The sequence below is a fragment of the Lontra canadensis genome, unplaced genomic scaffold (assembly GCF_010015895.1).
Source record: "Lontra canadensis isolate GAN:19392208 unplaced genomic scaffold, GSC_riverotter_1.0 scaffold118, whole genome shotgun sequence".
In the NCBI taxonomy this organism is placed as follows: domain Eukaryota; kingdom Metazoa; phylum Chordata; class Mammalia; order Carnivora; family Mustelidae; genus Lontra; species Lontra canadensis.
The window spans coordinates 2911465-2938619 of NW_022631112.1; the positions used below are offsets into that span (position 1 = coordinate 2911465).

Consider the following 27155-nt stretch of genomic DNA (forward strand, 5'->3'; position numbering starts at 1 on the left):
AGGCTAGCAAAAACCCGAATCATCCGAGGGCTAAAGCCACATGGGGATGAGAAGGGAAGGAGGGCCCGCCGAAGCGTTGGGGAAGAGCGTAAACTTTGGATGGGAGCCCGGGCTGCGATCCCGGCTCCAGCAGGGCAAGGAACGTAGCTTTTCCTACTCAGCTTTCTCATTTGTCAACTATGGAAATAACCCCTCCTTCCAAGCATGTTGAGAAGATAGTAAGTGCTAATGTGTCCTGAACGCTAATGTGTCATCAAGGGGGCCTCTGCCAAACTCTGCATATAAAAGGCCTCACAGCGCACGGGACACAAACCCAGTCAGGCTCCTCATCCTTCTCCTCCTCCTCCTTCTCCTCCTCAGGAGTCCAAGTGAAGAGGGGAGTAAACCACTTCCTCTTTTGTTTCCTCCACCAAGTCTTGCACACTCCTCTTTTTGCACTTAGCACAACTCGGATGGGATTTTTTGACCATATCTGTCCCCATTACTAGACCATCAGCTCTTTAAGTGCTGATACCACGTGGTCTCAGTTGGTGACATGGGCAAGATGGAGGCAGGCGGGGGACAGGCATGTGAGAGAGGAAGGGCAGGGATGGGTTGTTGAAGAGGACGGAAAAACTCTACAAAGAGAACTGTCTTTTTGTTTGGCAAATGTCTGGCTGGCTGTCCTGGCGGTGAGAAGTTAGGGCCAGGGCAAGATGTAGAAGGAGGAGGAAGGAGACGCAGACAGCCTAAATTACCTTGCCTACAAAAACCAGAGAGGTGTTCTGATTGCTGGGGGCGAACACAGAGGTGGAGGGAAGGGCAAGGCACAAAGAGACAGGGACCGAAGGGCAAAACAGAGCAGGGAGAGGAGACCAGGAGGGGGGGCGGGTGAGCACTAAAGGACTTCTTTTAAAAGAAAAGGGGTGCCTCATATTAAATTGTTGTTTCCAGGCTACCTGAAATTATTAAGAGATTACTTCAGTGAGACTAAACTCAAGATTCAGTTGTAGATAAAGGGACATTTTCCCTTTTTCATCTTATCACTCTCCTGAGCTTTGCGCCTCCCCTTGTTTTTCCATATTTCTTTTGTGATACTTTAAAAAGTGATTTTGCTGTGCAGAACTGTAGCCCCACCCCCACCACACCCCCACCGCACCCCTGATCTGTAATTTCATCACCTTGAGCCAGAGACACTTTGTCAGGAGAGGGAAGGACTTAGGAGAAAGGGTCACAACCCATCCTAAGGTCGACATAGAATGGGTAACATAGAGAGAATTCTATGGGACTGGAAAATCAAAGCAAATATTTAAACATAAGCCCCTAGAATCTTCAGAGCTACGGCAGATGTAGAAACTCGTTTCTTCTTCCACCAGACACGGAGTAGGGCTTCAACCAGTTCTGTGTGTATATGTGCATACGTGTGTCTCAAGAGAACGAGAATCCAGGTGGATGGGCCCAGACCCTCAAGGAACAGCCAGATCATCCAGGTTTGAGTCCCAGATCAGCCATTCAACATGCACTAAATCAAGATAAGCTACTTTTCCGTGAGCCTCCGTTTCCTCAATGGTTAAATTGGGATAATACCATTACCTGCCTCATGATTTGGAGCAACTTTTAAACAGGTCCAAGTAAAGTGCTTAGAATACGGTCTAATATTAAAGGGGTACTTGCTGAGTATGAGTTATCAGTATCCCAAGTCCTTTCCATCATTTTTATTGATTAGATGTGAGAACGGCCAACTGGTGTTCAGGGAAGAACCAAGGGGTGCCTGGGTGGCTCAGTTGGTAAAGTGTCTGACTCTTTTGATTTCAGCTCAGGTCTTGATCACAGGGTCATGAGTTGAAGCCCTGCTTGAAAAAGAATTGAAGTGCTGATATCCCCAAATCAGGGACCCCTACTCTACCTTCCCTATCTCTAATAAATGGTTTCTGGAAGTGAGGTCCCTGGCCTGTATCCTCAGCATCACTGGCAATACTAATTCTTGGTCCCCACTCCAGACCTCCCGAATCTCCATGAGATCTTGGCGCATGCTCAAGCTTGAGCATCACTGCTCTAGTCCCTCCAGGGAGGGATGCTAACAGGGAGCTTCAGAGCTTCCCCTGCAGGAGGGAGGCCGTAAGTCTCCCTAGTAAGTTCAATTTCAACTCTGTCCCCCAGCTAGTAAATCTGTCCCCAGAAATGATCTCACCAGCAATCTTACATGATAAGTGGGTCATGGATCCCCTTGGGTTTCACTGTATTTTGGCTTTCCTTTTGCCACCTGTGGCCAGACCTGGTTATTTATTACCTCTTCCTGGTACTGGTTCCTTCCTGCTTCCCTCCAAGAGACGGGGGTGTCAGCGAGTTCTCTTAGAAATAGGTGCCAAGGATTCCTGACACAAAGGGCTTCTTGGACCCTGGGGAAGGTTCTGGTTTTACCAGCCCCTCCCATCCAGTGTTCGAGGACTCTGGCAGTTTTTGGGGCCCAGAATCTTCGTTTTCACCATGACATTTACAGAGCAGCCAGGCCTGCCCATCGAAAAGCATCCAGGGCCTGGCGGGCAGTAATGAGGCTGGCCAGTCTCCAGCAGCTGGCAAACACTGTGGCACATTAAATGTCACTGCAGGCTTTGTTTGGTTTTAAATTGAAAAATTGCTAGAGTTATGAGAGGTTACAAGCTTTGCCTGGAGAGAAAAAAAAAAAATCCCTTCACCTTTTCTTTTTCTCTACTTCACTGCCCCCCCACCTCCACCACCGACTATTTCGCTAGGGAATGGCCAGCCTCCCCCTGTACATCTGTGTCACCTCTTCCCTCTGACCCCGCTCACACTGTAACAGGCACCCAGTGGCTACAGAGCCCATGACCAAGAGTGTGTTTCCAGAGCTCCACTTGCTGGTGAGCAAGAATGTGCCACCATTACTAATTCAAAGCAGGTCTGACCTAGCTACAGACCCCTACACACATTTTCCCAGGCTCCTCTACCCTCCCTTTTTTTCCTCTTCTTAAAAGGAACGTTCAGGCTTATTTGTATACAAACATCCATCACCCTCAGAATCCTACTCCAGGTCTTAAAACCAGTAGGGCACTCAAGGGCATGGGGTCTAGACTCTGCTTTTAAGCTGACAAGTCATTATTCTCACTGTTCACATGACAGAGCTGAAGTCTGGCGGGTAACTTGCTCAAAGTCGCACAAAGAGTAAGTGCAGAGCTCAGATCCAGGGCTCCTGACTGTTTGCTTTCTTTTCTCTGGGCACAGAGCCCCCACCCCCTCCCTCACCTGAGATCCAACCCCAGAACCAGAAGACAGCTCTTCATTTGTTCCTTCTTTCCCACGCCAGCCTGGGATTGAGTTTTCTCATATAGAGTTTCATCAATATAGTTAATCCAAATGTATCATCAGTTTTGGGTTCAGCCAACTCCCTTCTGCTAGCACGTTCCTGCCCTGGAGTTAGGACGCCCTGCTCTCGGCGCAAGTACGAACATGTGAGTGCTGGTGTGGGGTGATGGGGAGGACCCAGCCCTCCTATTCCATTTGCTAGCATTTAGGTCAGAAGTGGGTAGGGTCTTAGACATTTCATGAAATGGCTCTCATCCAACAGGCTTGGAAGCAAATGACTGACAAGAAGCCCAGCGCCCACAATGGCTGGAGGGCTTGAATTCTCGGAGTAGCAGAGACCTTGACTGGACCCCATTTGTCCCCATTTAGGCTTTTCTGATGTTTTGTTTTAGTCTGGGGAGGAGGAAAAAAAACAGGTCAAACGAAAAATTCCCTGGTTATTCTGTGGAACTGGGGGTGACCCTAATAGGTCTGTCTTCCCTAAACCTTTCTGACTGAGTGCCTCTCTGCTTTCTGCCCACCACTAGATCTGCCTGGTCAAGTAGGAAGTTGTGTCAGGGATGGGGGTAGTGGTAAAGGGTCCTGACCTGACCACCCAAGCTCTCTTGTGCCCACAGGCAAGACACTTAACTCTTCTGATTCCCGGTTTCATCATCTGTGAAACACTCCTTAGGGCTCTTCGGGGATTAATCATTACTACATGTAAAGAACATGGCGGAATCCACCAAGTACCAGCTCCCTTTCTTCATTTCCAGATTTTTTCACTCAGAGAAGGCATTTGCATGATCATGAGGGAAGGTTATCTCTATAATGATCTTTTATAAAAAGATCAGTCTCTAATGGTGGATTTTAGGCCTCAGACATAAGCCCAAGAAGAGACAAGGTAATGAAGACACACAGGCAAGAGTAGTCCACCGTTTCAGGGGGTTCAAGGAGCCAAGGGGCAGAGGACTCAGGAAGCAAAAGTCACAGGGGAAGCACAGTTCATTTCAATAGTTTCCTCGGTCTTTCTTCCTGTGTGGAAAGGCCCCTGGTTATCACACAGCAACTCTGTGGTGAAATTTAGCACATATGTATTGATCTCCTACTGACCCTAAAATATTGCCAATGCCCCCACTTCCCTTTTGTCCTCCTCCCCAGCAAAGCTCACCCCACTCCTTTGTCTCCTTCATCCCATTCCCTCCCAATCCTTCCACCCATAAACCACTGCGGAATCTCGGCCACCATGATGACCACCTGGCCTCATCGGACAGACGCCGTGAGAAAAGCTGCCCTGGGGCCAGCACAGGCTCCCAGAACAACTGAACTAGCATAGAGGACCCACCCCCAGTCCCTGAGAGAGGCTAGCAGGGACAGAGAATGAGGTTATTTTTCTTACTCTTCACCTTCCCTCTAAAGGTACTTTCAGAGCATTTCCCTGGCGATGAGGATCCCATCAGGAAGATCATGACCTTCCTTGCAGCCCTCCTGAGGTGTACAGATTACGTCCGGGGAGCACTTCTCTATTCTAACCTAGATCTTAACAACAGGCAAGCTCTGTGGAGAGGTGAGTCTTCCTTCCAGCTTTCCAGATGTCCTTCCCTTCAGTCACGGGCGTGTTTTTCCCTTTGGAAGGGCGAAGGGAGGGGGAAGGAACTGTTGTTTTAGATGCAGGAAACTCAAAAGCATTAAAGGTGGCTTCTGGCTCTTAAAATCTATGCCAATAGATGTCAGAAAAATTGCCCCTGCCATGTAGAGCAGTTTAAAAAAACTGTGTGGCCACTTTGGCCTTGGACCTCTGTGTCCCTGACATTGAACCCAACAGCATCCCCACCCCTGTTGCTTAGCTCCAAGATTAGACAGGAAGCATCAGTGTATACCTCACAGAACATCAGAGACTGAGTAGGCCCTTAGCAAGGATTGATTCCCATCTCCCTGTTGGGGTCCATCTGGCTAGATTTGCCCTGTGAATGGGTAGTGAGTGTCTTACAGTATGAAAATGCCCTTCACTGGTAAACATACTGGGAAAGGTAGCTGAGCTATGTGGACACAATCAAGTTTGAACTTCTCTGCGTGGCCATGCTGGGTTTCCATTTTGCCCCACCTTTCACCAGACCCTGCCTCCCACTCTGTACTCCAGTATTACTAAACCACTCATAGGTCCTCACACTGTTTGCTGCCTCAGTGCCTTTGCACAGGCGGGCCTTGGCCTTGACTGAAATGCCCTGCTTCCTCCCCTGTCTATATCTACCTACCAGTTACAATTCAGATCAGCTCTCACTGCCTTCAGAAGCTTGAATACGGCCATGATGAAGAACATAGCAGCCTCCCAAACCAAGCCAAACTGGACTCAAATCTTTCCTCACTCTCAAGTCACTTTGCCTCCCTATACCTCAGTTTCCTCATCTATACACCAAGAGTAATAATACCAAACCTTAAGGGTTATTAGAAAGTGGAAGATGTAAAATGCTTGGTACCGTGGCTGGTATCTGGTGCCCAGGCAAATTCAGTTGCCATGTTCATTATTGCCTGATTCCCCCATTCTGCCCTTCCATCCAAGACTGGGGTGGGTGCCTCTTTCTAGCACGATCCTTTTATTGCAGCCTATATATTTTTTTAAGATTTATTTCTTTATTTTAGAGCAAGGGTGAGAGCGAGAGTAAGAGAGAAAGAGAGACCACACCAGTGATAACTGGAGGGGCAGAGGGAGAGAGAAAGAGAATCTCAAGCAGACTCCCCTCTGAGCGCAGAGCCTGACATGGGCCTTGATCCCAGGATGCTGAGAACGTGATGTGAGCCAAAATCAGGAGTCAGATGCTCAACTGACTGTGCCACCCAGGTGCCCCTACATGAGCTATTTTCATCTACTTTATTGAAGTATAATTTACATATGGTAATAGGTACTCAAGCTAAGTGTATAGTTTGATGAGTTTTGACAAACGTAGACACCTGTGTGTATCTGTGCCTATGAAACATTTCTACCACCCAAAATGATTTCCTTGTGCCCCTTCCCAATTAGTCTCTTCACCCCGTCCATGCCCAGGAAACCACTGATCTCTTTTTTTTGCCAAGATTATATTGCCTTTCCTGCAGCTTCGTAAAAATGGGATCCTCTGTGCTTTGTTCATTCAGCCTAATGTCCTGGGACCCCCCGTGCATCCGTGGCGGGGTCCTTATTGCTGGGCTTTTCACTTTGTATTGTAATTTTTCTGATGCCTCCACTGGACTGTGAGGTCCTCAGCATGCTTTTTTCACCTTTGGTTCCCAATGAGGCACTCAGTAAATGTTAGAGGGAAGGAGGGAGGGAAGGGAGGGAAGAAGTTGTCATGGGGTTTTGCAAAGACCTTGGCTACAACCTTGCATCTGGTCGAGCCCCGGGAGGCCAGACTCACATCTGCAGCCCAGCCCCCTCGGAAGGCACTTACAGAAGCCAGTCCACGGCCACCAGCAGGCTGATGTCCTCCGTCGGCAGGCCCACAGCCGTCAGGATGAGAAGCATGGTGACGAGGCCCGCGCTGGGGATACTGGCCGCACCGACGCTGGCCAGTGTGGCCGTGAGGCTGAGCAAACAGAGAAGACTGGGTCAGGGGAAGAGAAAGAGGACTTGGCAAGACCATCCCTGGCTTCAATTTTCCCAGCAGTCATAAAATTTCTTTTGTTTCTCAAAGAACAGAGAAATCTAGAGTGCCAGCACCCAGGAATTAGGGTCTCCTTGGATTCTACACAGCTGTGGTAGAAGTTTATAAATTCAGGGATTGTAGCCTTATGCTCAGCAGGAGAGCCAATTAGCCTAACATATCGCAGGGCTCAACTAAGGTAAGCATGGCTCTTAAGCAGGCAGGGTAATAATAAAGAAGGAAAACAAATCACCCTAATCCTCCCATGGGAATACCACTGCATTCATTTCTGCTTACGCCTTTATGTCTCTGGGAGCCCCAGAGACATCTGGACTCCGTGGCAAGAGTCTGAGGAGGCCACTGCCAATGTTAACATGGGAACTCAGAATAGCAAATATCCAGACCTGATTGAGTGGACATCGGGGGAACAAATCAACAGATTCCAAATGACATTAAGCTTTAGACGCCTGGACATTTCACCATGGACTGGAAAATACATTATTCAGAAAGAAGGCGCCAAGGAGAAATAATGCAATAACAGGAGGTTTTCCTTCTGAAGCCTCTCATCATTTGCAAAGCCAAGAGCACACCCAGCACCGTTTTGAAGTTGTCTCTGCAAGAGGGTTCAATCTAGGGTTCAAGTGCCCTGTCTAGACACCAGGGGGTCTCTGTGGTCCAGCAAAGGGCAGTCTCTTTTTCCTCCTCTTTTCTGATGCCATTTCTGAAAGTTGTCATTTCTAAATGGAAAGATGCTTATGAAAATATAGATTCCCAACTTGCTTTTGTGGGCACAGTGAAGAAAAGGGGGGTGCTTTATTTGTAGTTAGACAAAGCTAGAGTTTCTAGAGTAGGTCCTCCAGCTCCAAACTAAGAGTCAGGCTTCCAAACTGGTTTAACTGAACTCAGACCATTGCTGTGACCAAGCACAGAATCCTGGGTCTTACCATGGGGAAGGACCTGAATTTACCTAATCTTATGTAGGAGGACAGGAAGACCATAGGAGGTTCTGTGGTTTGCACTGGTCTTTCCATACTGCCATCCTCCCAGGTGTAAGCCTGTCACCTTCTGGACACCTCCCCTTGGTGGGATTGACAGAACCCATCTATACTCTTCTCCTGCCCCTGTCAATGTGGCGCTGCTATCAAAGCTTAAAGAACTCCATTTTTTTTTTTTTTTTGATCCTTCTGGATCATGGGAGGTTAGAGTATAGAGTGGGTATTGATGAAGATTATGGAAGGGAACAACCTGAATTTGAATCCCAGCTCTGTCACATATTAACCACAGGACTTTGAGCAACTTACTTTACCTCCTTGTGCCATGATTTCCTTATCTTTAAGAAAGCGTCATCAGGAGCTAATAAATAGAAAGCACATAGAAGAGGCCTGACACATTGCAAGCCCCCAGTAAATGTGAACCGTTCCTGTTATCAGAAAGTCTGGGCAGGGTGAGGCCGCTTTGCAAATAAAAGCTTCCCTAAAGCCCCGAGAGTTAGAAAGTGGGAATTCTCTGCCATTTGCCTGGCACGGGTAGAACACCAGGAAAGGGGGACTTCCCAGGTTCCAACGGTCAAGGCCTCAGCCGTTTTATTTACAACATCAGTTGCTTCTGTTATGAGTCATTCTTACACATCCCTCTGCGCTGTGGCCCCATGGTTGGGCCCCTCTGGGCTGTGAGACAAAAGACTATAAAGGATACTCTTCCTGGAAGCTGGTCCCCCTATTCTCCCTTCAGCCTGCAACAGCTTCCTGGGGACAGTGATCTCTCCTCCATCTCTCTATCCCTTTCCGCATTTCCTGTCCTTCCGCTCTCTGGCTCACTTCTCCAGGGCTGGTTCTTGGACGCGATGCAGAGCATGACACACACATTGTCACAGCAGAGCCTCACAGTAACCCTGCAAGGTACATATGGTTGCCTCTGCTCTCCATGGGGGAAACCACGAACCGGACGGATGGAGAAACATCGAACTGCTTGGCCACCGTCTGCTGGGCTCAGGACACTCATCTGCTTGATTCCGATGCTGTGTGGACCCCCGATGCCCCCATCCCGGATCCCTCCAACACTGAAAACTCTGCATTAATCAATCCCAATCATTGGTCACCAGACCATCCTCCCGTCTCTTAAGTTTTCATCTAACAGTGTGAACTTGGTGGTAAGTGTGGCTGCCATAAGGGCCAAGAATTCAGGGACCAGAAATCATCTCACTTGGCTTCAAAAGGAGGGGTTCTTCCTTTTGTTGGTCTCTGAGTTTTAAAGCAAGAGACGTTGGCAGTCTTATGTGCATTCTGTGACCACGTGACTCAGAAGGCGTGATACCCGGATCTGAAGTATGATTTCCCTGAGTGACATCATGGCACTCACTACACCACCGTCACATTCTTCTTTCATATTCTAGAAGTACTGAATGCTATTGAGCACCACTAATAGTAATAATACTAGTAGCTAACATTTATTGACAGGTGACTATGTCCCAGGGATAATACACTTAACCCCCCTAGGATGAACCCAATATACCCAATGAGGAAACTGAGCCCCCCCTATAGTGCTGCTACGGACTGAGTTGTGTCCCCCACTATCAAATTCATTTGTCTAAGCCCTAATCTCCAAGGTGATGGTGTTTGGAGGCAGGGCCTTTGGGGGGGGGTGGCGGGCGGTGATAAGTTGGTCATGAGGGTGGTGCCCTCATGAAGGGATTAGCTCTTATCAGAGGAGACCTACAAAAGCTTTCTCACTCTTTCTCCACCTGCCAAGGAAAGGCCAGAGCAAACAGCAAGAAGGACAACACTAGCCAGGAAGAGGACAGTCACCAGGAACTGAGTTTGCCAGCACTTTCATCACGGTCCTCCCACTCTCTAGAACCATGAGAAATCAATGTCTGTTGTCTAAGCACCCGCGGGTCTGTGGTATTCTGCTATAGCATCCTGAGCTAAGACAAGTCCATGCCTCACAGCGTGGCTGTAAGCATTTGAGAAATTAGCATATGCAAGTAAGTGTGATCTGTAAGTTTATGGAGAAGCAATGCATTGTTAACGATCTCTTGGGAAAGCATTCTTCCTAAATTTCTTCAAGGATGAATACATAGGGTAAAAATAGATTTAGTAAAACATGGGTATCTAAATTTGCTACTTAGTTATAATAAAATGGTTTCTGTTGTATTGAGAAACCTCTTCCTTCCAGTGTTTCGTTACTTCTGCCATCGCCCTCTGAAATGTTGAAGGGAACAGATTTTAAAGAAAGGAAAAGTAGAGTCAGAGTCAGCTGATGTCGGCCCCTGTTACAGCCCTCCTGGCTCATTAATGGGGTAGTCTTCACCAACCACCCTGCCCCTGGAAGCCTGTGCTTCCCAATCTATTAAATGGGTGTAGAAATCACTGCCTTGCAACATCACAGGATTGTTAAAAATCACGTCATACCAAACTTCCAAACCAATTTCACATGTGCAATACAAACAGAAGGCCTAAGTATGAGCCTGCTTCTTTCCTGTCACAATATTTTCCCTTCGAGACTGCCAGTAACTCCCCTTCTGTGTTATTTCCTTCATCATTCTTTCACCAGGGGACCTGAAATTCAAGCGGCCCCATCAAATGGAGTTAGTGTGGAAGGGGGGAGGATAAAAGGTCATTTCAGTGCCTCCTCCACCCAATCTCCACTCACCTCACAGTCACAATCTGGCCTCCATCCAGGATAACACCATTCATCTGGGCAATAAAGATGGCGGCCACCGCTTCATAAAGGGCTGTGCCATCCATGTTGATGGTTGCTCCGACTGGGAGGACAAATCTGGTCACGCGCTTATCGATTCCCAGATTTTCTTCCAGGCAACGGAAGGTAACAGGTAAAGTTCCAGCACTAAGGAACCAAGAGAGAGAGACACATGAGTTTATATCCGCTTTAGACAAGCAGGACAAAACTCAAACTGAAATGCCACCACAAAGTGTTTGTTCTTTGTTCCAATCAAGCAACATGACATGAAAAAAACAGTGCCCAGAGCCAAATTAGAGACCAGCTGTTTGGCGTTTCAAATTCAGTCTTATTAAGATGCTCATAAGTAGCAAGCTCTTTTTGTTGGTTTTTGAGATCTACTTAGAGCTTTAAATTCTTGTTCCTTTGATCAGTGTGTCCCTCTTATATTAAATATTAAAGACCAATGATCCCAGCACCCTGGGATCGCGTCCCACATCGGGCTCCTTGCTCAGCGGGGAGCCTGCTTCTCCCTCTGCCTCCATCTGCCAGTGCTCGCTCTCTCTCTGACAAATAAATAAATAAAATCTTTAAAAAAAAATTAAAGACCATCTGATTACCCACATTCATTGAGCTGCAAAAAAAACAACGTGTCAGAAAACAATGAGCTGTCAACAGTGAAGCGGAAAGAGGGATTTTTGAATGACCCATAATTTCATGCTGAAAACACTTTCCAATAAGATGACTACATGGGCTGTCTCCAGCCTCTGGGAATTGCTCTGAGCTAATTTTCAGAATGCTGGACAAACATGTTAAACACCATTTAGCCTGAACCTGAGCTTCTAGAAATTCACTAGGGACCCTCACAGATGGTCCAACTCCCTAATACGTGGTCACTGGCCAACTGTACAGTCTTTGCAACAATATAGAGCAAAAAGCATGTGCTCTGTAGCTGATCAAAGACTCAGTGTGGATGGAGTGACTCCCCCGCTCTCATCCCAGGCCTAGGATGGGAATTCGTCACCACAGGACCCAGCCTCAAGGGCCAGAACTCCTGACATGTTCGTGCGTCTTTTAAATTAGGAGACCTGTAAGGATAAGGGTCACTGATGGCCAAAATATTATTTCCATGTGGAGAGAGGCGTGTGGGAGGGTAGGTGGATTTGCTTCAAAATTTAAGTAATATGGAAAGAAACATAGAACACCCGAATTGCCATGCAAGTGCTTTGTGGCCCGTTCTCTTTGGGGTTTGTTTGTCCTGTTTTATATTTTGCTTTTGGGGCCTTTTTTCTGTCCAAACCTTAGCAAACTGAATTGGGTGCAGACATATTTTTTCTATCATGCATTGACAGCCTTTGTCCCGGTTCCCTCCTTCTACTAGTCAGAATTAGGGTTCCCACCAAACTTAACATAGACCCCTGCCAGAGGTCTCCGTTTCTCCGAGAGTGGGAGAAGCTTTCTATGGCTTCAGAGGAGCTATAGAAAATGCAGATTTCAGGGCCTACTCAGAAACAGAAACCGGAAACTCTAAACTTAGGGTCACCTAAGTCGACATCTTCTTAAACCCCTGACCCACAGGCTCCCAATAATAACCTTAGGGAAGCCAGAGTCATCTTATGGGAACATTCTTCGTGATTTCAGGCTAGGGGTCTCATGCCTCCTTCTTGGTCTTAGGTAGAGGAAATGAATGTTTGGAGCCTTCTTGTACCTTCTACCCAGTTGGCTGTCCCAGCTGTTTAACATGACTCCCCCACTCCGCCCTTTCTTCAGACCCTTTTGAAGAGTTGGCAGGACACCATGACTAGTCCGAAACAGCAGCTGTGGTAGGTGGCTGGGATTCTAAATGGTAGAGTCTGAGCACATTTCTGGGAGGACTGGAATATGTCAATTTTTATTATTGTATCCACTTTCCCAAAATGTCATCAAGAGGTCTTCAGATAATTAAATAGATCAGAGAAAATAATTGGTAAATCATGAAAATGTTCTCAAAATTCATATATACCCAACCAATCCAAATGGGAACTTGAGAATTTTAACTCTTTCCTGCCCATCTGACATTCTGACATGGGTTTTTTGTCTCCTGCCTCAATGACCATATGACAGTTTTCAAATATTGCTAATAATAACTAGCAGATACTTGACAGTCTTCTTTTCTTTTCCCAGAGTAGTTTCAACAGCATGGACTGATGTCAGCAGGATGCAGAGAGGAGTGTCCCAGGCTGCCCCCTTCCATCAGTCCTCCCTGACACCAGCCTGTTGAGAAAAGGAAGTCAGCTCCTTCTACTTCTCCTTCCATCAGGGTCCAAGGAGGTAGAAAGAATAGTTAACTGGCCATCCTGAGGCTTTGTGTTTTTTCCCTCTGGTCATAATGGCAGAGTTAGTTCTAAGTATGTGACTCGTGCCATAGATTTTTCTTTAAGTGTGTTTTCTTTTAACAAATGAAATTCCACATCCTGGCAAAAGCCACAGTTTAACCAAAGATTAATTCACTTGAAATACAGGGTAAGGAGGAGAAATGTGTCTAGCATTCATGGCCTTGGCCAGATAACCCAAGCATCTGTCTGATTTAAATATGAACTTGGGCCATCCATATGCCTTTAGGATTTACTTTCTCTAATTAAAAGTACTGGGAAAACTGTCTAGACATTCAAAGGAAAGATAATAATATTTTTTGAAAGATTTAAAGATCAAAACCATAAAGGCATTGGAAGAAAATATAAAGTAATATTTTATCATTTTTCGTGGTGATTTTCCTGAGGAAAAAAATTAAAATTCCAAATACTAAATGAAAATACTGACAACTTCAATGATACGCAAGTTTAAACCTTCTAGGGGCAAAAACATGACAAATTTTCAAGACAAGCGCCAGACAGAGAGGAACATCATTTGCAACACGGGACACAACGAGTTAATATTTTTATACATGAAGAGGGTTAAAGCCAATCAGGAATGGACGCATTCCCCAATAGGAAATGACCATCACAAACAATTCACAAGGTCAAATAGAGGAGGGGAGGATGGTCAATAAGAAGGCGAAGAGATGTTTCCTCTCATTAGTAATCAAAGAAATGCAAACTCAATAAGATCATTTTTCACCAATAAGACTGGAAAATTAATAAAGTGATAATATCTAGTGCTGGTGAATAGATGGGAAAAGGCAGTCTCGCATACCCCATTAGTAGGGACCTACACTAACAGACTTTTTTGAGCATCAAGCTGGTGGTACGTTTTCAAACATACAGTGTGCTTACCACTAGACTCAGAAATTCCACTTCTATAAATTATCCTGAGGGGATCATCAGACAAGCTTACAGAAAAGTGTTTATAAGGATGCTTGTCACAGCCCTGCTTAGTAAACACACTTTACATGTACATCACACAGTGGAGGTGGGGTTGTGTTGTGGCACCCACAGGGTATTATTATGTCATTTAAAAAGAGTGGGTGGGAAGATCATATTGACAGAACTTTTATGATAGGTTGACCGGTGATAGCAATTTACAACACCTATACATGGTACGAACTGGAAAAATATAGAACTATTAAGATTAACTAAAAGGGTTACTATTAATTATTCCTGGGCAATAGAAGAACTGGTAATGTTCATTTTCTTCTTCAAAACTCTATTCACTGTCTGACTTTTTTTCACAATGAGCAAACACCACGCTCATAACCAGAAAACAAATATAAAACTAAACATATTGTTTGGTGGGGGGGAATTTTACTTTTTCTCCAAAGAGAGGGGGATCTTTATGGATAGAGATACTTATCCATATGAAATATATCATACCAAGAAGGACAAAGGAAATTTGGGGTGTTTCCCTTCATCTTGGGAAACTGAATGCAGAATCCAGATCCCTGGGATTATATATATTTTTAGCGTCTTCTGAAATTCCACACTCTACTCCTGCCAAAATCTCATTGATGTGCAAGATGGAAGTATAAATTTGGTTTCTCAGGTGGTCACCACTATTGGCCTGTCGGGAAAAGATGACTGCCTTCTCAGTAGCCTTGGGACAACTGTCACGCTGCGTCACAACAGAGTGGCCGTCTCACCTGCAGAGCATGGTCACAGGCTCGACAACAAGGACCTACCACCTGTGACTCCAGAGACGATGCTGAGCTAGGGGTTGCAGAGTTGGCTTGCATCCCTCCCACCTGCCTCAGTCTTAGTTTCATGACCCTTAGTTTTGTGCAGAAATACCAGTAACTAGTGCAGGCTGAAACAGTGAAACTCTTCTAATCTTTGAAATTCTAAATTGCCAGGTGTTTCTTATGTATCCATTTTTGTTTGTTTTTGCTAAATTCAGTCTAACTTCTTAAAGTTAGACTTCTAAAAAAAATATTTTTTTCCTCCATGTATCTCTGGAGTCCTCACTGGCTTCAGATGCCTGGGAACTTAGTTAACGAAGAAGGACCAGACTCTCAGTCAATGTCAAGTTGAATCAATGCCAACCCGATTTTCTCAAAATCACTGTGGCAGAATGGTCCACTAGAAGTTCATACAGAAGTCACATACCTGACTGACTTCTGGTTTGGTTTTTAAAAAAAAATCTCTGAACACATTTGCCATGAAAAAGCTCACTTTTTTGACTTTTGAAAAATGACTCCAAAGGAGTGATCTTTTGTGATAGCATTTTTCAAATCACAGGTGAGAGAATTTCTTAAATAGCTTAACATCCTGATACATCCTTTTGGAAAACATTAAAAATGAAACCAATGCTAGATATGCCAGATTAGATAGGCAACAGCATGCAATCGTCTGGGAAATTTAATATTAAGTATTTCCAGGATGGTTGCTTATTAGCAAACATATTCATCAGAAGGCTCCTGAGTTCCTAGGAGCCAAAAATACAAAACAGTTACCTTTTTCAGAAGTATTTTAATAATACATGAAACCCATTCCCATTGAACTTTATGATGAAAGGGTTTTGCAAAGGGGAAGTGGCAGAGAGGGGAAAAGAATGAGCAGAGAGAAAGAAAGGTGATTTCTTGTGTTCTCTACCTGGAAGCGGTACCCAGGGCAGTGATCCAAGCTTGGAAAATGCCAGCAAAAAAGGAGAAAGGGTTTTTCCTGGTGACTACAAAGTAAATCAAGGGGAGAAAGATGCCCCCATGGATGATGAGGCCCACGATCACCGTGATCATGTACATCCCCAGTTGCCTAGCAACCACTTCCAAGTCCTTGATGGCAATGATCTTCCCACAAATTAGGCAGGCGATACCCAGGGGAGAGTACCTGGAAAACATAAAAGAAAAACAACCAAAAAAACCATTGAAGACATCCTTCTGGAATTCACAACTTCTATCTGGGCCTTACATGTACCACACCCTGAGGAAAACCCTTCCTATTTCTGGGCCAAGAGTTTCGCTGGAGGAATTCCACGAGATTCGATAGCTGCTCTCCTTCACTTCAGACTAACTGCACCATCTGAAATCTCATCAGTGGGTCCGCTGATTTTCAGGAAGAGCAGACACAAGTTTTACCATCCCCCAGGTAAGCACCAAGCTGGAGAGGCACAGAATCTTCAAGCATCTTGTTTGGTCTCCCCGTTCCCCGCCCCCCACTTTGTCCTTGAAAACTAGGAATCCATTTTGAGCTCCCCAGAAAGCTCATGAGAGTTTCACCCACCTCTAAGCTGGCGTTGGTAAATTTGCTTTGTTTTTACCTTGGATGATAGGAAGCTTATTAAAATATGAGAGAGACAGAGAGGGAGCAAAAAAGAGAAACCTGCCAAGACAAGAAAACCCTCTGAGCCAGAGAGTCCATTTAGAGAGACGTGGTTTTATTACTTCTCAGTCTGAAAGTATTTCTTTCCATACTTGTCTTACCAGGGACGCTGGCTTCCCTGGCCCGCGTCTCAGGCAATACAGTCAGACCTCTGCACACGTCACCTCATTTCATTTTTACCACAACCCTGAAATCAAAGTATCATTCTTATTTGGCAAACGAGGAAATTGAGGTTCAGAAAAGTTAAGACCAGTCCAAGACCACAAAACCAGGAAGTAGGAGAACAGTCTCAGTGCCTGTGACTCTCCGAGGGTTGTTTTCCCCTCCCCCAGCCAAACCACTTTCTTTAATGAGCAATGGGAGCTCTTTCTACATAGGCTGACAGCTTACCATATACCGATTTATTCTACGAAAACTTCTTTCATGCTTCTATTTTATTATTGTTTGATTGGGAGCTTGGAAACAACTTACTGCTGTCCTCACTCGTGAGGGCACTAACTGTGCTCTCTTTCCTCTTGAGTGTATTTTTCCCATGTTGGGCAACAGCCTTTTTTTATTGCCCAATCTGGTAGTGGTTGAAGCAGAAACTGGTGCGGCCTGCAACACCTTCCGACTGGAAAGAAAATGTTTGAGGGGGAAGTTGATACTTTAGTAAGAATTATGAACGTATTTGAGAAAAAGACTGGGGGAAATGAAGTCCCAAGATAAGGTCCCCCCGCTGAGGTAATGGAGACAGACAGCCCAGCCAGATTTGCTGGTTGTTTTTTATTTATCTGTTTGTTTATGTTTTTGTTTTTTGCAATTGTGCCTTTCCTGGGTAAAAAAAAGATGTGGGTAGAAGTTCCTGGGGTGGCTCAGTCGGTTAAGTGTCTGCCTTCGGCTCAGGTCCTGATTCCAGTGTCCTGGGATTGAACCCCGCATCAGGCTCCCTGCTCAGTGGGGAGCCTGTTTTTCCCTCTCCTTCTGTCTGTTGTTTCCCCTGCTTGTGTTCTCTCTCTCTCTGTGTCAAATAAATAAATAAAATCTTTAAAAAAAAAAGAGGTGGGCAGAGGAGAATTATATATACAATTACGTAAGACATGAAGCTTGCCCAGCCACATGACCTTGTAGTGATTTAGTCCCATTTTATAGATGTGCAAGTCAAAGCTTAGGCTAACTCCAACCTCATGGGATTGCTGTGAGGACTGCATATTTGAGCATGCATATGTGTGCCCTGTCAAAGTCCCGCCCCCATCCCTGTGAGCACCAGTCTGACTGCTGACCAAGGAATCCTCTACATTCTGCGGTCACACATGTACACCATGTCCTCTCCCCCACCATTCTTAAAGAGCCAAGTCTGAGTTAATGTGGCTTTCTAAACCCACGCATAGACTACTGCCATCCAATGGCAGATGTTTTTATGAGCAAAATATTTTGTCAAGAGGAAACTTCTGAAAGAGCTGATTGGTAAATAACAAGAATTAGTGAAAACCTTAGAATAACTCTCTTCCCTGATGAGCATCCAGCCTGTAGCCTCCACATCTTTCCCCTGGGTGAAGGCTGGCAATGTTGGAGGGCTGTTTCTGTAGGCATGAAGGAGCTAAGTCCTTAAACCCTTGAATTTCTCACCATTTTACACTCTCCTGATGCACCCATGGTCACAACATCTCTTAGAAGAGTGGGGTTGTCTCAGAGGCCAGACCTTTGTGCCAGGAAGTTGTAAGTAACTGAGCACAATGCACTTTCCCATAAAGCCAACAAGCATTTATCTTCATAAGCCACAAGATCAATTCTTTCCCAAGCACCAACCACCCTTTAAAGATGTCCAGAAAAACACAAACACGAGCTGTTCTGGGTGACATTCGATTTCCCTGCTCTTCCGGGACACACAATTTGCAGAATGGAGAAAAAGGATTTTCAAGGCACTTTGCCAAGCAAGACCAGCTATCTAGTCCCCCTGGAGAACACATTTGAGCCAGAGCCAAACAGATCAGAGAGAGGAAACATATTTCCTCCGGAACACTCAGCTCACTAGGAGAAACGTGAGTTTCCAAGGTCAATGAAGAATGTTATTCAAAGGCCAGAAGGTAGAGTGTCAGGGCAAATAAATATGGTGAGCAGGAATGAAACACCTTGGTCTCCAGAACAGGAATGAGCATTAACTCGAAGAAGGAAAGAGCCTTTGTCCTCAATGGTGTCTTCTAGAGTCATTACTTCCCTGCACCTGTGTTCAAAATGAGTGGCTTAGTCTTCCACTCAGGAGCTGGAGTTTCTGAGCTCCTGGGTTTCTACATAATTATCTCATTGAAAATGACACCCCAGGGGCGCCTGGGTGGCTCAGTGGGTTAAAGCCTCTGACTTCGGCTCGGGCCATGATCTCCGGGTCCTGGGATCAAGCCCCGCATCGGGATCTCTGCTCAGTGGGGAGCCTGCTTCCTCCTATCTCTCTCTCTGCCTCTCTGCCTGCTTGTGATCTCTGTCTGTCAAATAAATAAATAAAATCTTTAAAAAAAATAATTACACTAATTTAAAAAAATTTTTTAAAAAGGAAAGAAAGAAAATGACACCCCATGGAAAAGAAAGGGCAAATGCCCGGGATTCGAGGTCACCACACAAAGCTCCTGAGATGAAACAAGCAATCAAAGCCATAAACCAAAGTGCATGAAGAGACTGAGGGCTCCAGTAAGTTTCTGAAGCCAAATGGTACCCAGGAATAGCTGGACCCACTTCTAAATTAGAAGGATATGACTGCAGAGCAGGAAGAGAAAATATCTACCACACTGCCGTTGGGTTGCTTGTATCTGCAGCTCTGGGCACTGTGGTCAAAGCCACTGATTAATCTAAGACTGGAACATCAAGTCTTTTTCTTCCTGTTGCATCAACCATTCTTTCCTCCATCCACTTGGTACCTCTGCCCTTGTCATCTTCAGGTTCCCTCCCACCAAGTTGCCCTTGCCAAGACTGCCCTCCACTCCACAAACACAAACTCATATATAGAATTTAACATGCCCAGACTTCAGTGTCTCTGTGAGTTCATAGATACCAGCTTCACAATCAAGTTGGCCTGCCTGGTATCAACGTGGATTCCCCAGGCCCACCACATATTGGTTGAGTTAGAATTTCCTGGGGAATCTGACCTAGGGAGCATTTATATTTTAAACAAGTTCCAGGTAATTCCTGATGTGTTTGGAAACCAGTGTTTCAAGGGCTAAAATCTGCTCTACAACGGATGAAATGCAGATATTACTTGGTTAGCCTCTGGAAACCACTTCCATTAGCTCCAACTGATTCAAGACCTTTAGTCTTAACCCATTAAGGTAAATAATTCAGGACTCTGAGTAATAGGACCGATGGTGGATCAGACACTTAGATGGAAATTAGTGGAGGGACTTTCTCAGGCTTGCCATAAAGCCACTCTGGTTCTGTCCCACACTGCTATTGGTTTCCAATAGCAACACTAGCCTTCCAGTTTGGGACAGAACCCAGGAGAGCTAAGAAATGGGAGAGTCTGTCAACAGAGAGCTAAATATACATTCTAAGAATTACCCAAGGGTGTTGTCTGTATTCAGGCTCAAAAAGTAACACAACTCTCCATTTTTCCCAGTCCACTTAGATCTAGACAGATGTCCTGACTATCTAAGGAGTGACTGTGCTCAGAGGTACTTTGTGTGGATTAGAAATTTTTATCAGGATAGGCTGAAAATCAGTATGGAGAGCCTCCAGGCTTGTAGCCTCCTAAGGACTTCATTTTTCAAGTCAATAAACCCCAACTCATCATGGTAGCCTGCAAGGCCCTATGGGATCTGCCTCTTGCTCACCTCCCCAACTTCACAGCTTTCTACCTCCTCACCAACCAACCATATTACAGCTACCCCGATCTTCATTCTGACCCTTGAAAACCCTTTATCTGCTATTTCCTCCCCCTGGAAAATTCTCCTGTTGGTTCTTCACAGAGCAACCTCTTTTCATTCTTCAGGTCTTCATCAAAAGTCACTTCCCCAGACAGCCCTCCTGGGTCCTCTGGATCAAGTCTAAGGCATATTTCCATCCCCCATCACTCTTGGTCCCACTGTCCTGGTTACTGACTTTGTAGCAGAGATTACTGTCTGAATTCTAATTTGTTTCCTTTTATTCCTTTAATTCTTCTCCTTTTCCAAAAGAATGTAGGCTCCATGAGGGCCAGAATTTTTCTCTCTCATTCACCATTATATCACCGGCACCTAAAATTATTATTGGCATAGAAGAGGGGCTCAAAATATATTTGTGGATTGAAAGCAGGGATGGATGGATGGATGGATGATTGGATGGATGGATGGACAGTTGGATGCATGGATGGATGGATGGGTGGTGGTGGTGGTAGGTTAACAGGGAGGGAAAATTGAAAGAATGAAGAGATCTCACTTCTTGCCTTGTGTTTCTATAGTGGCAAGAGTATGCAGAGTTTTACTTTCTGTTTAGATTTTCAGATTTGAAAAAAATGTTTTAAAGAAATTTGCAAAAAAATGAGGATATGAAAATCATACTGAAATTAAGGGTTTTTCTCTCTTTTTTTGGTGAATCAGAGGACCTTTTAGGCTTCTTGAAGAATCCATGAACACAGAGAAACAGAGGATATGGATTGAATGATAACAGTAATGATAATCACAAAATAACTGCAATGATAATACTGGTTCATAGACAATGTTTAGGCAGGTCCCAGAACATGAGAAATGCTTTGTAACTGTTGGTCTCAATTTCATTTAATTCTCACAGCAACCCTAGGAGGTTGATTCTATGATCAATCCATTCTGATGTGGGGTTTAGGAACTGTCTAACCCATATAGAATCACACAGTTAGTAACCAGAGTGTCCTGGATTCACTCTGGTGTGAAGTCAGAGAGAAGCTGAATAAGGTGCCATACAATTAATTAATTAGTTAAAAAGGCACTGTGCAACACTGGGCAAGTTAAACTCTGTGCTTAGTTTTCACATCTGGAAAATGGGACTAATAAAACTACCTATTTCTGCTAGGTATTACTGAGACAATTAAGTCAGTTAATGCACGTAAAGCAAGTGGAAAGGTATTCAGCATATAGCAGGAATTTGGCAAATCTTAGCTACGATTTAATGACAATTATAATAATAATAATTAGCTCCTCAGTAATAAATAGGTGCAGCACAATAAAAGAGGTAATGTTGAGTGCATAGCAAACATTTCATAACTCTAAGTTATAATTTAGTAATAATCCCTATTACAATAATAGCCACCTCTCCAATGTTTTGTTTTGCTATTATACTATTCTGACTACCACACAGAGAAGAATCCCCAAGAACTGATCATTTAGCTTTGAGGGGGTCAGTTAAAGAGTAATTGAGTGTTTCACCCCAAACCTTCCCACACGCATCGTTATCCGGCACTGACAAGGCAGCTAAAGAATGAAAGAAATGTGTAGAAACGGCATCTTGTGTCGTAGAACCCCCTCCTGACTGTTTGTCTAGATGAGGTCACCGAACAGCTGTCAGAAATCGTTCCATAGGCCTTGTCCCTGGCTCACAATTGCTCTGCGTCTCCTGGGATTTGATAGTAAATCTTTAGGAGCTTTGGTTTCAGTGAACAGGAAACCTTGATCCACACCCTTCATCCCTGTGGAGAAGAGAGCATGCCCTTCATCCCATGACTGACCTCACCTCCTAGATTCTTTCTCTTCATGGGCTTAGTGGAAGTGACACGGCCCACATCACTGGCATCATCATACAGAAATATGAACTGAATTTTTAGAGCAAGGATGCTCATCCTAAAAAATTCTAGGAGACCAGGGCAGATCCTAATGTTTACTACCAAGAGGCATATCCTACTTTAGGCATTATCATCTATTAAAGTCTCAGCAACCGCAGATGGATCTTAAAGTTTCTAAGCATATTTTTTTAGAGCATCACATTGTGTGTGACTTTAGATTTTCATAGAAAAGAAATATTCAGAAATCTAGGATTGCCTGGTTAGTTGAAAAATCAGCACGACAGACACACACACAATTTTACCGGCATTTTGTTTGTGTTTTAAAAGTACAAAAAGCAATGATCTGAAACAAGCCAAGTCTAGTAAATATGTTTCATGAAATCACGAGGCACATCTTCTTGATCTGAGGCCCATCAGCTAGCCTACTCACTCCTGAGGATTCAGTAAGAATTTCTACCAGCACATCACAATGTTTGGTTCTGTGGAGGTAAAAAAAATAAGTCAAAAACAGATTTTTGCCCTTGTAAAGTGGGAGTAGGGGCCAAGGAGAGGAAGAAGAGAAAAAGAAGGTAGAATTTTAGTGGAAGGCACCACACAGAAGTAAAAGAAGATCAGAGGAGAATTGGGGAAGGTGGGTAGCAGGGGAGCACACAGAGACAGGGAATCTGTAATCCAGAATTTCTGTGACAGATAGGACATAGATGTCGCTTGATCTAATAATGGTTTTCTTTTTTCCCAGGCAGGCGTACCAGACCATCATAGAGATCTGGAACAAACGCATGTAAAATTCTTTTCATCTGAGGGGCGCCTGGGTGGCTCAGTGGGTTAAAGCCTCTGCCTTCGGTTCAGGTCATGATCCCAGGGTCCTGAGATCGAGCCTCGCATCGGGTTCTCTGCTCAGCAGGGAGCCTGCTTCCTCCCCTCTCTGCCTGCTTCTCTGTCTACTTGTGATCTCTGTCTGTCAAATAAATTAATAAAAAATCTTTAAAAAAATCTTTCCATCTGAGAGATATGGGGCAGTAGAAAGTTCTGAAGGTGGTATAGCTTCCTTCATAAAGGAATGGATGCTCCTGCTCTCCTGGGCTGCCCTAGAGTTCAGAACCACTGACCATAAACCTACATGAAATGGAGTAGAGATGGTATTGCTTAGATAATTCAAACAAAAAAGCCCCCCAACTATACACCAAGGATTGTGAAATCAATAGGTATTCCAGCTTCTCTCCCGCACCCACCCCCCAGATACATAGTCTTAAGCAAAGTATTCAACTTCCATATACCTCAGTTTCCTCTTCTGGAAAATGAGAGTCATGATGCCATCTTTGCAGGGTTATTGGAGTTACAATAGGTAAGTATTAAGCACTTATCATGGCTCTTCACAGATAAAAGGAAATCAAGAATTGGTAAGTTTTATTGTTCTAATGATTGTGATATTGTACAATCAAGATGTAGTCACTCTGGACACAGTCTTCTCTTCTACACAACTAGAGGGTGGAACCACATTTCCAAGAGTACTTATAATTTTAATGTGTCCTCTGTGATATCATTTTGCTTGCATGGCCTGAAAACTGCCTCTTTTTCCTTCTGTCTGAATGAAGAATCTCCGATACGTTGCTTTTGGATGCCAGAATATTAGAGTGGCGGTCCTTCCACAAACCCTGGGTCAGGCCATATCATCCCTAGTACTTGGATTTATCTCAGTGTTTTCCGATACTGCTGGTTTCAGAATTACTAGTTGGTTTTTTCAGCTTGTCCCTCTTTTTAATTGTTGTTGTTGTTTTTGTGTTCCCACTGTAGGGATTGGCAAACTTTTTATGTGAAGGGTCAAAGAGTAAATACTTCAGTCTTTGCAGGCTACACGGTGTTAATCAGAACAACTCGACTCTGCATTCAGCATAAAGCAATGCTAGACAATATGTGAATGAATGGGTGTGGCCATGTGCCAATAAAACTCTATCTATGGGCCCTGGATGTGAATTTCATGTAATTTTCATGTTTGTAAAATATTATTACTCTTTTGATTTTTTTTCCCCCCAGCAACATAAAAACATAAAACCCAGTCCTGTAGGCCACTAAAGGAGTAGCAGAAAGGATCTGGCCTGAGGATGGGCCATAGTTTTCCAAACCATTTTCTAGGGGAAGCTCCCAGAAAGAGATTTTCATCCCTTTCTCAAAGTCTTTCTGGAGAGCACTTTGCTTGGTCCATGGCCACCCACTTGCTCCTGCTAGGAAGGCTCCATGATCTTCCAAGGATCCCAAGACCTCTGGACGCCCCCACCCCCACCACACTGAAGGAAGAACAAGCCCACTTACCACATGATCATGATCACTAACTTCATTACAATCTCATTCAAAATGTTGAAGAATTCCACCATCAGCTTGGCCTGCTCGCCCATCTTCCCCATGGCAATGCCAAAAGCGATGAAAAACCCTATCAGACCTGTTGGGGGAAATCACATTACACAGAAGGGCAGATTAGAAATATGTGTTTCTTCTCCCTCCTTCACCATTCCCGACATAGGGAGCCACCTTCTCCCCTGCCTGTTGCCATGTGATTTAGGCATTCGGTTTCACACTGAAAATACCTTTCTCCTGGATAACTATGGCATCCCCTAACATTTCCCACAACAGCAAGTTGAACTGTCAGTGGTGTTAGTTCCTTGGAGGAAATGAATTCCGTTTCATTCCAAACTCAAAACGCTCTCTTCTCTCTCCTCCTCACTTATGAAATCATGGGTAAGCCGATTCCATGTCCATAGATTAATGAAGGAAGGCTTGTTGGGACTTGGGGATTATCGTGCAAACTTTGGAGCCTACATCAGAACTGCAGAGACCAATTAGCCAAGAAAATCCCTGCCAAGGTTATGTCTATGTTAGTTTGATGTTATCCTAAACTCATGCATGGCTGGTATGTTTCACTGTAGGAAAATCCTGAGCATAAAAGTATTTTTCTACTGCTACATGCCTAACGTGAGAAGGAGGAAGAATGTTGAAAAGTCAAATGGAAATCAATGAGAAATCAAAAACAGTTGGGAAACCCCAATTGACCCAGTTCATTTGGATTTAACTTGTTATTAATTCTTCATCATTCTTTTCATGGTCAAAATTGGTAGAATGCTTCCTTTTTTACTGCATTCTTTTTTGCAATATCATAAAGGCAAAATATAGACTTTGTAACTTTCTAGCCCCTTAGCCTCCTTCTCCCTTCACTTGACATCACTTGACTTCAATCTCAATCCAGCCCCACCACAGCCTGTAAGAGCAATCCTAACCCGGGCTGTAAGGATGTGAGGAACTCTGTCCCCATCAAATTGCACTGGGTCCTGAACCAGCTCCAACACCCAAACTTGGGTCTTATCTCTGTATTGTCTTTGCCTCATTCCCTCCACCTGAGTACCTATCCTGGGAAGCTGCCATATACTTTGGTTCCTCCAAGCTGGGCCTGGCTTCTCTCTCCCCACAAGATTCCCTCCCCTCACCATTCCTTCCCATTCTTGTCCTCAGAGTCTCACCCCCAGCCTGAAGTCTCACCCAGGCCTACCCAACGACTGGGGCACAACATGGCTTACAGACATCCCCATTACTGCTTATCTGAATTTCTGGTTCCCAGTCAGGCTGTGCCCTCACCTCACTCTTGACCCACGATTGCCAGTCCTGGGGCTCCAATTCTGACTACTTGCATGAACTGTCAGTCAATGCTACTGTCCCTTTGGCCACAGGACCTTACTTACCCATCTGACATTTTCTCTGAAATGTAGTATGGCCCATCCCCTATACCCCTCTCCTTCCTTCCTCTTCCCTACACCAGACTTATCCCAGTTTGGCAGACCTAATTGCCAGTCCTCTCTATTACATTCAGTTTCCTATTGTGTTCAGTTCTGCCCAGAGTCTTGAGTTATACTGGGAAAATTATAGCATTATAGTTTGATTCTCTTGGGAAGGAATTCTTTTTCTCTGAACCTTTGACTTTACCTTTTTCCTAGCTCTCCCAAAACCACTCACTTCCCCACACCAAGCACATATCAACTCAGACTGTGCAACTATCCTTCATTGGAGACTCTCTCTTTACCAAAAAGAACCCAGCACGTGCACCCAGGATTGTTAATCCCCAGTAGTGAATATTTCTCCTTTTCAGATCTCAGCCAGAAAGACCGGCAAGGGCCTTACAAGTGAGTTATTGGCCACAGAGACTGGCTTCATGAAATTTAGTGATCAGGGAAGAGTGATCTAGCTCTCCCATTACGTATGGAACCAAATTTGGGCTATTCCCAAGCCCTTCTCTCAAGAAGGAGAAGAGTTTGCTAGGTGTGTAGTGAGAAATAATCTGTGAACATTCTGGCTGAGAAGAGCTAGTATTACCCAGTTAATTTCATTTGGAGATTTTAAGAGAAAAAACTCAAGGTCTCAAAATCTCAAAGAGCTGGCAGAAAAAAGTTCCCCTTGCGGGGTCAGCAGAAACTGGGCCACATCTATCACTAAGAGAGAGAAGCTGGAAGGAGAAAACTCTGCCAGGAATTGATTTAATGGCTGGGGTTAGAGGAGAGAGCTCAGAAGTGGTCTGGAGGTTACTGGGGAGAGAAATGAGTACCTCAAGAAGAGGGAGCCCAGAACCAAGGTTTTGTCTTCACTTACTGCAATGCCTGATCATTGGGACTTTCCAAAACAAAACAAAAGCCACCTTCTCCACCCTTAGAATACCAAGGGATTTGTACATGGGAAGTTTCTCAACAGTCTAACTTCCCTTGGCTTTCCAGAGCTCCGTCTGCCGCTGCCCACCCATGTCCAGCTTCCATGTCACTTCCTCTGTCAACATCACCTCACTAAAGTCACTTACTGGAACTGGGATGTTTTGCTTGAACAAAGCCCCCTTAGACTGGATCGCTGGGGCTGAGAGAGTAGCGAGTTGTGTTGAAACTCCCCAGTACAACCCAGGGTCAACAGGACTTCCCAGAATCCACTGAGAATCTGGAAACGACCATGAAAGTCTTCTGAATGATTCACCCCAAAGTTTTGGCCTCATGACTCATGGCCTTAACCTCCTCCAGAATATGTAATGGACTGTGGGTTCACTTTGCCCATGGGCCTTCAGGGACAGAGTATGGCTGGGAAGGTCCTGAAAGGATCACACATATCTGGCAATGGGCGAGAAGGGGTGGATCC

At 44.8% G+C, this 27155-nt stretch overlaps 1 protein-coding gene across 2 annotated transcripts in view; it reads right to left on the reverse strand.

The window, feature by feature from the left end:
- Nucleotides 1-27155, reverse strand: part of SLC1A2 (solute carrier family 1 member 2) — a 131697-nt gene that overhangs the window by 9447 nt on the left and 95095 nt on the right. For both annotated transcript variants that reach the window (XM_032841039.1, XM_032841038.1), the window contains exons 6-9: nt 24309-24435; nt 15578-15811; nt 10548-10742; nt 6705-6839 (exon numbers count right to left, since the gene is read on the reverse strand). In XM_032841039.1, the coding sequence (XP_032696930.1) occupies nt 6705-6839; nt 10548-10742; nt 15578-15811; nt 24309-24435 (691 nt within the window). The remainder of the gene's footprint in view (nt 1-6704; nt 6840-10547; nt 10743-15577; nt 15812-24308; nt 24436-27155) is intronic.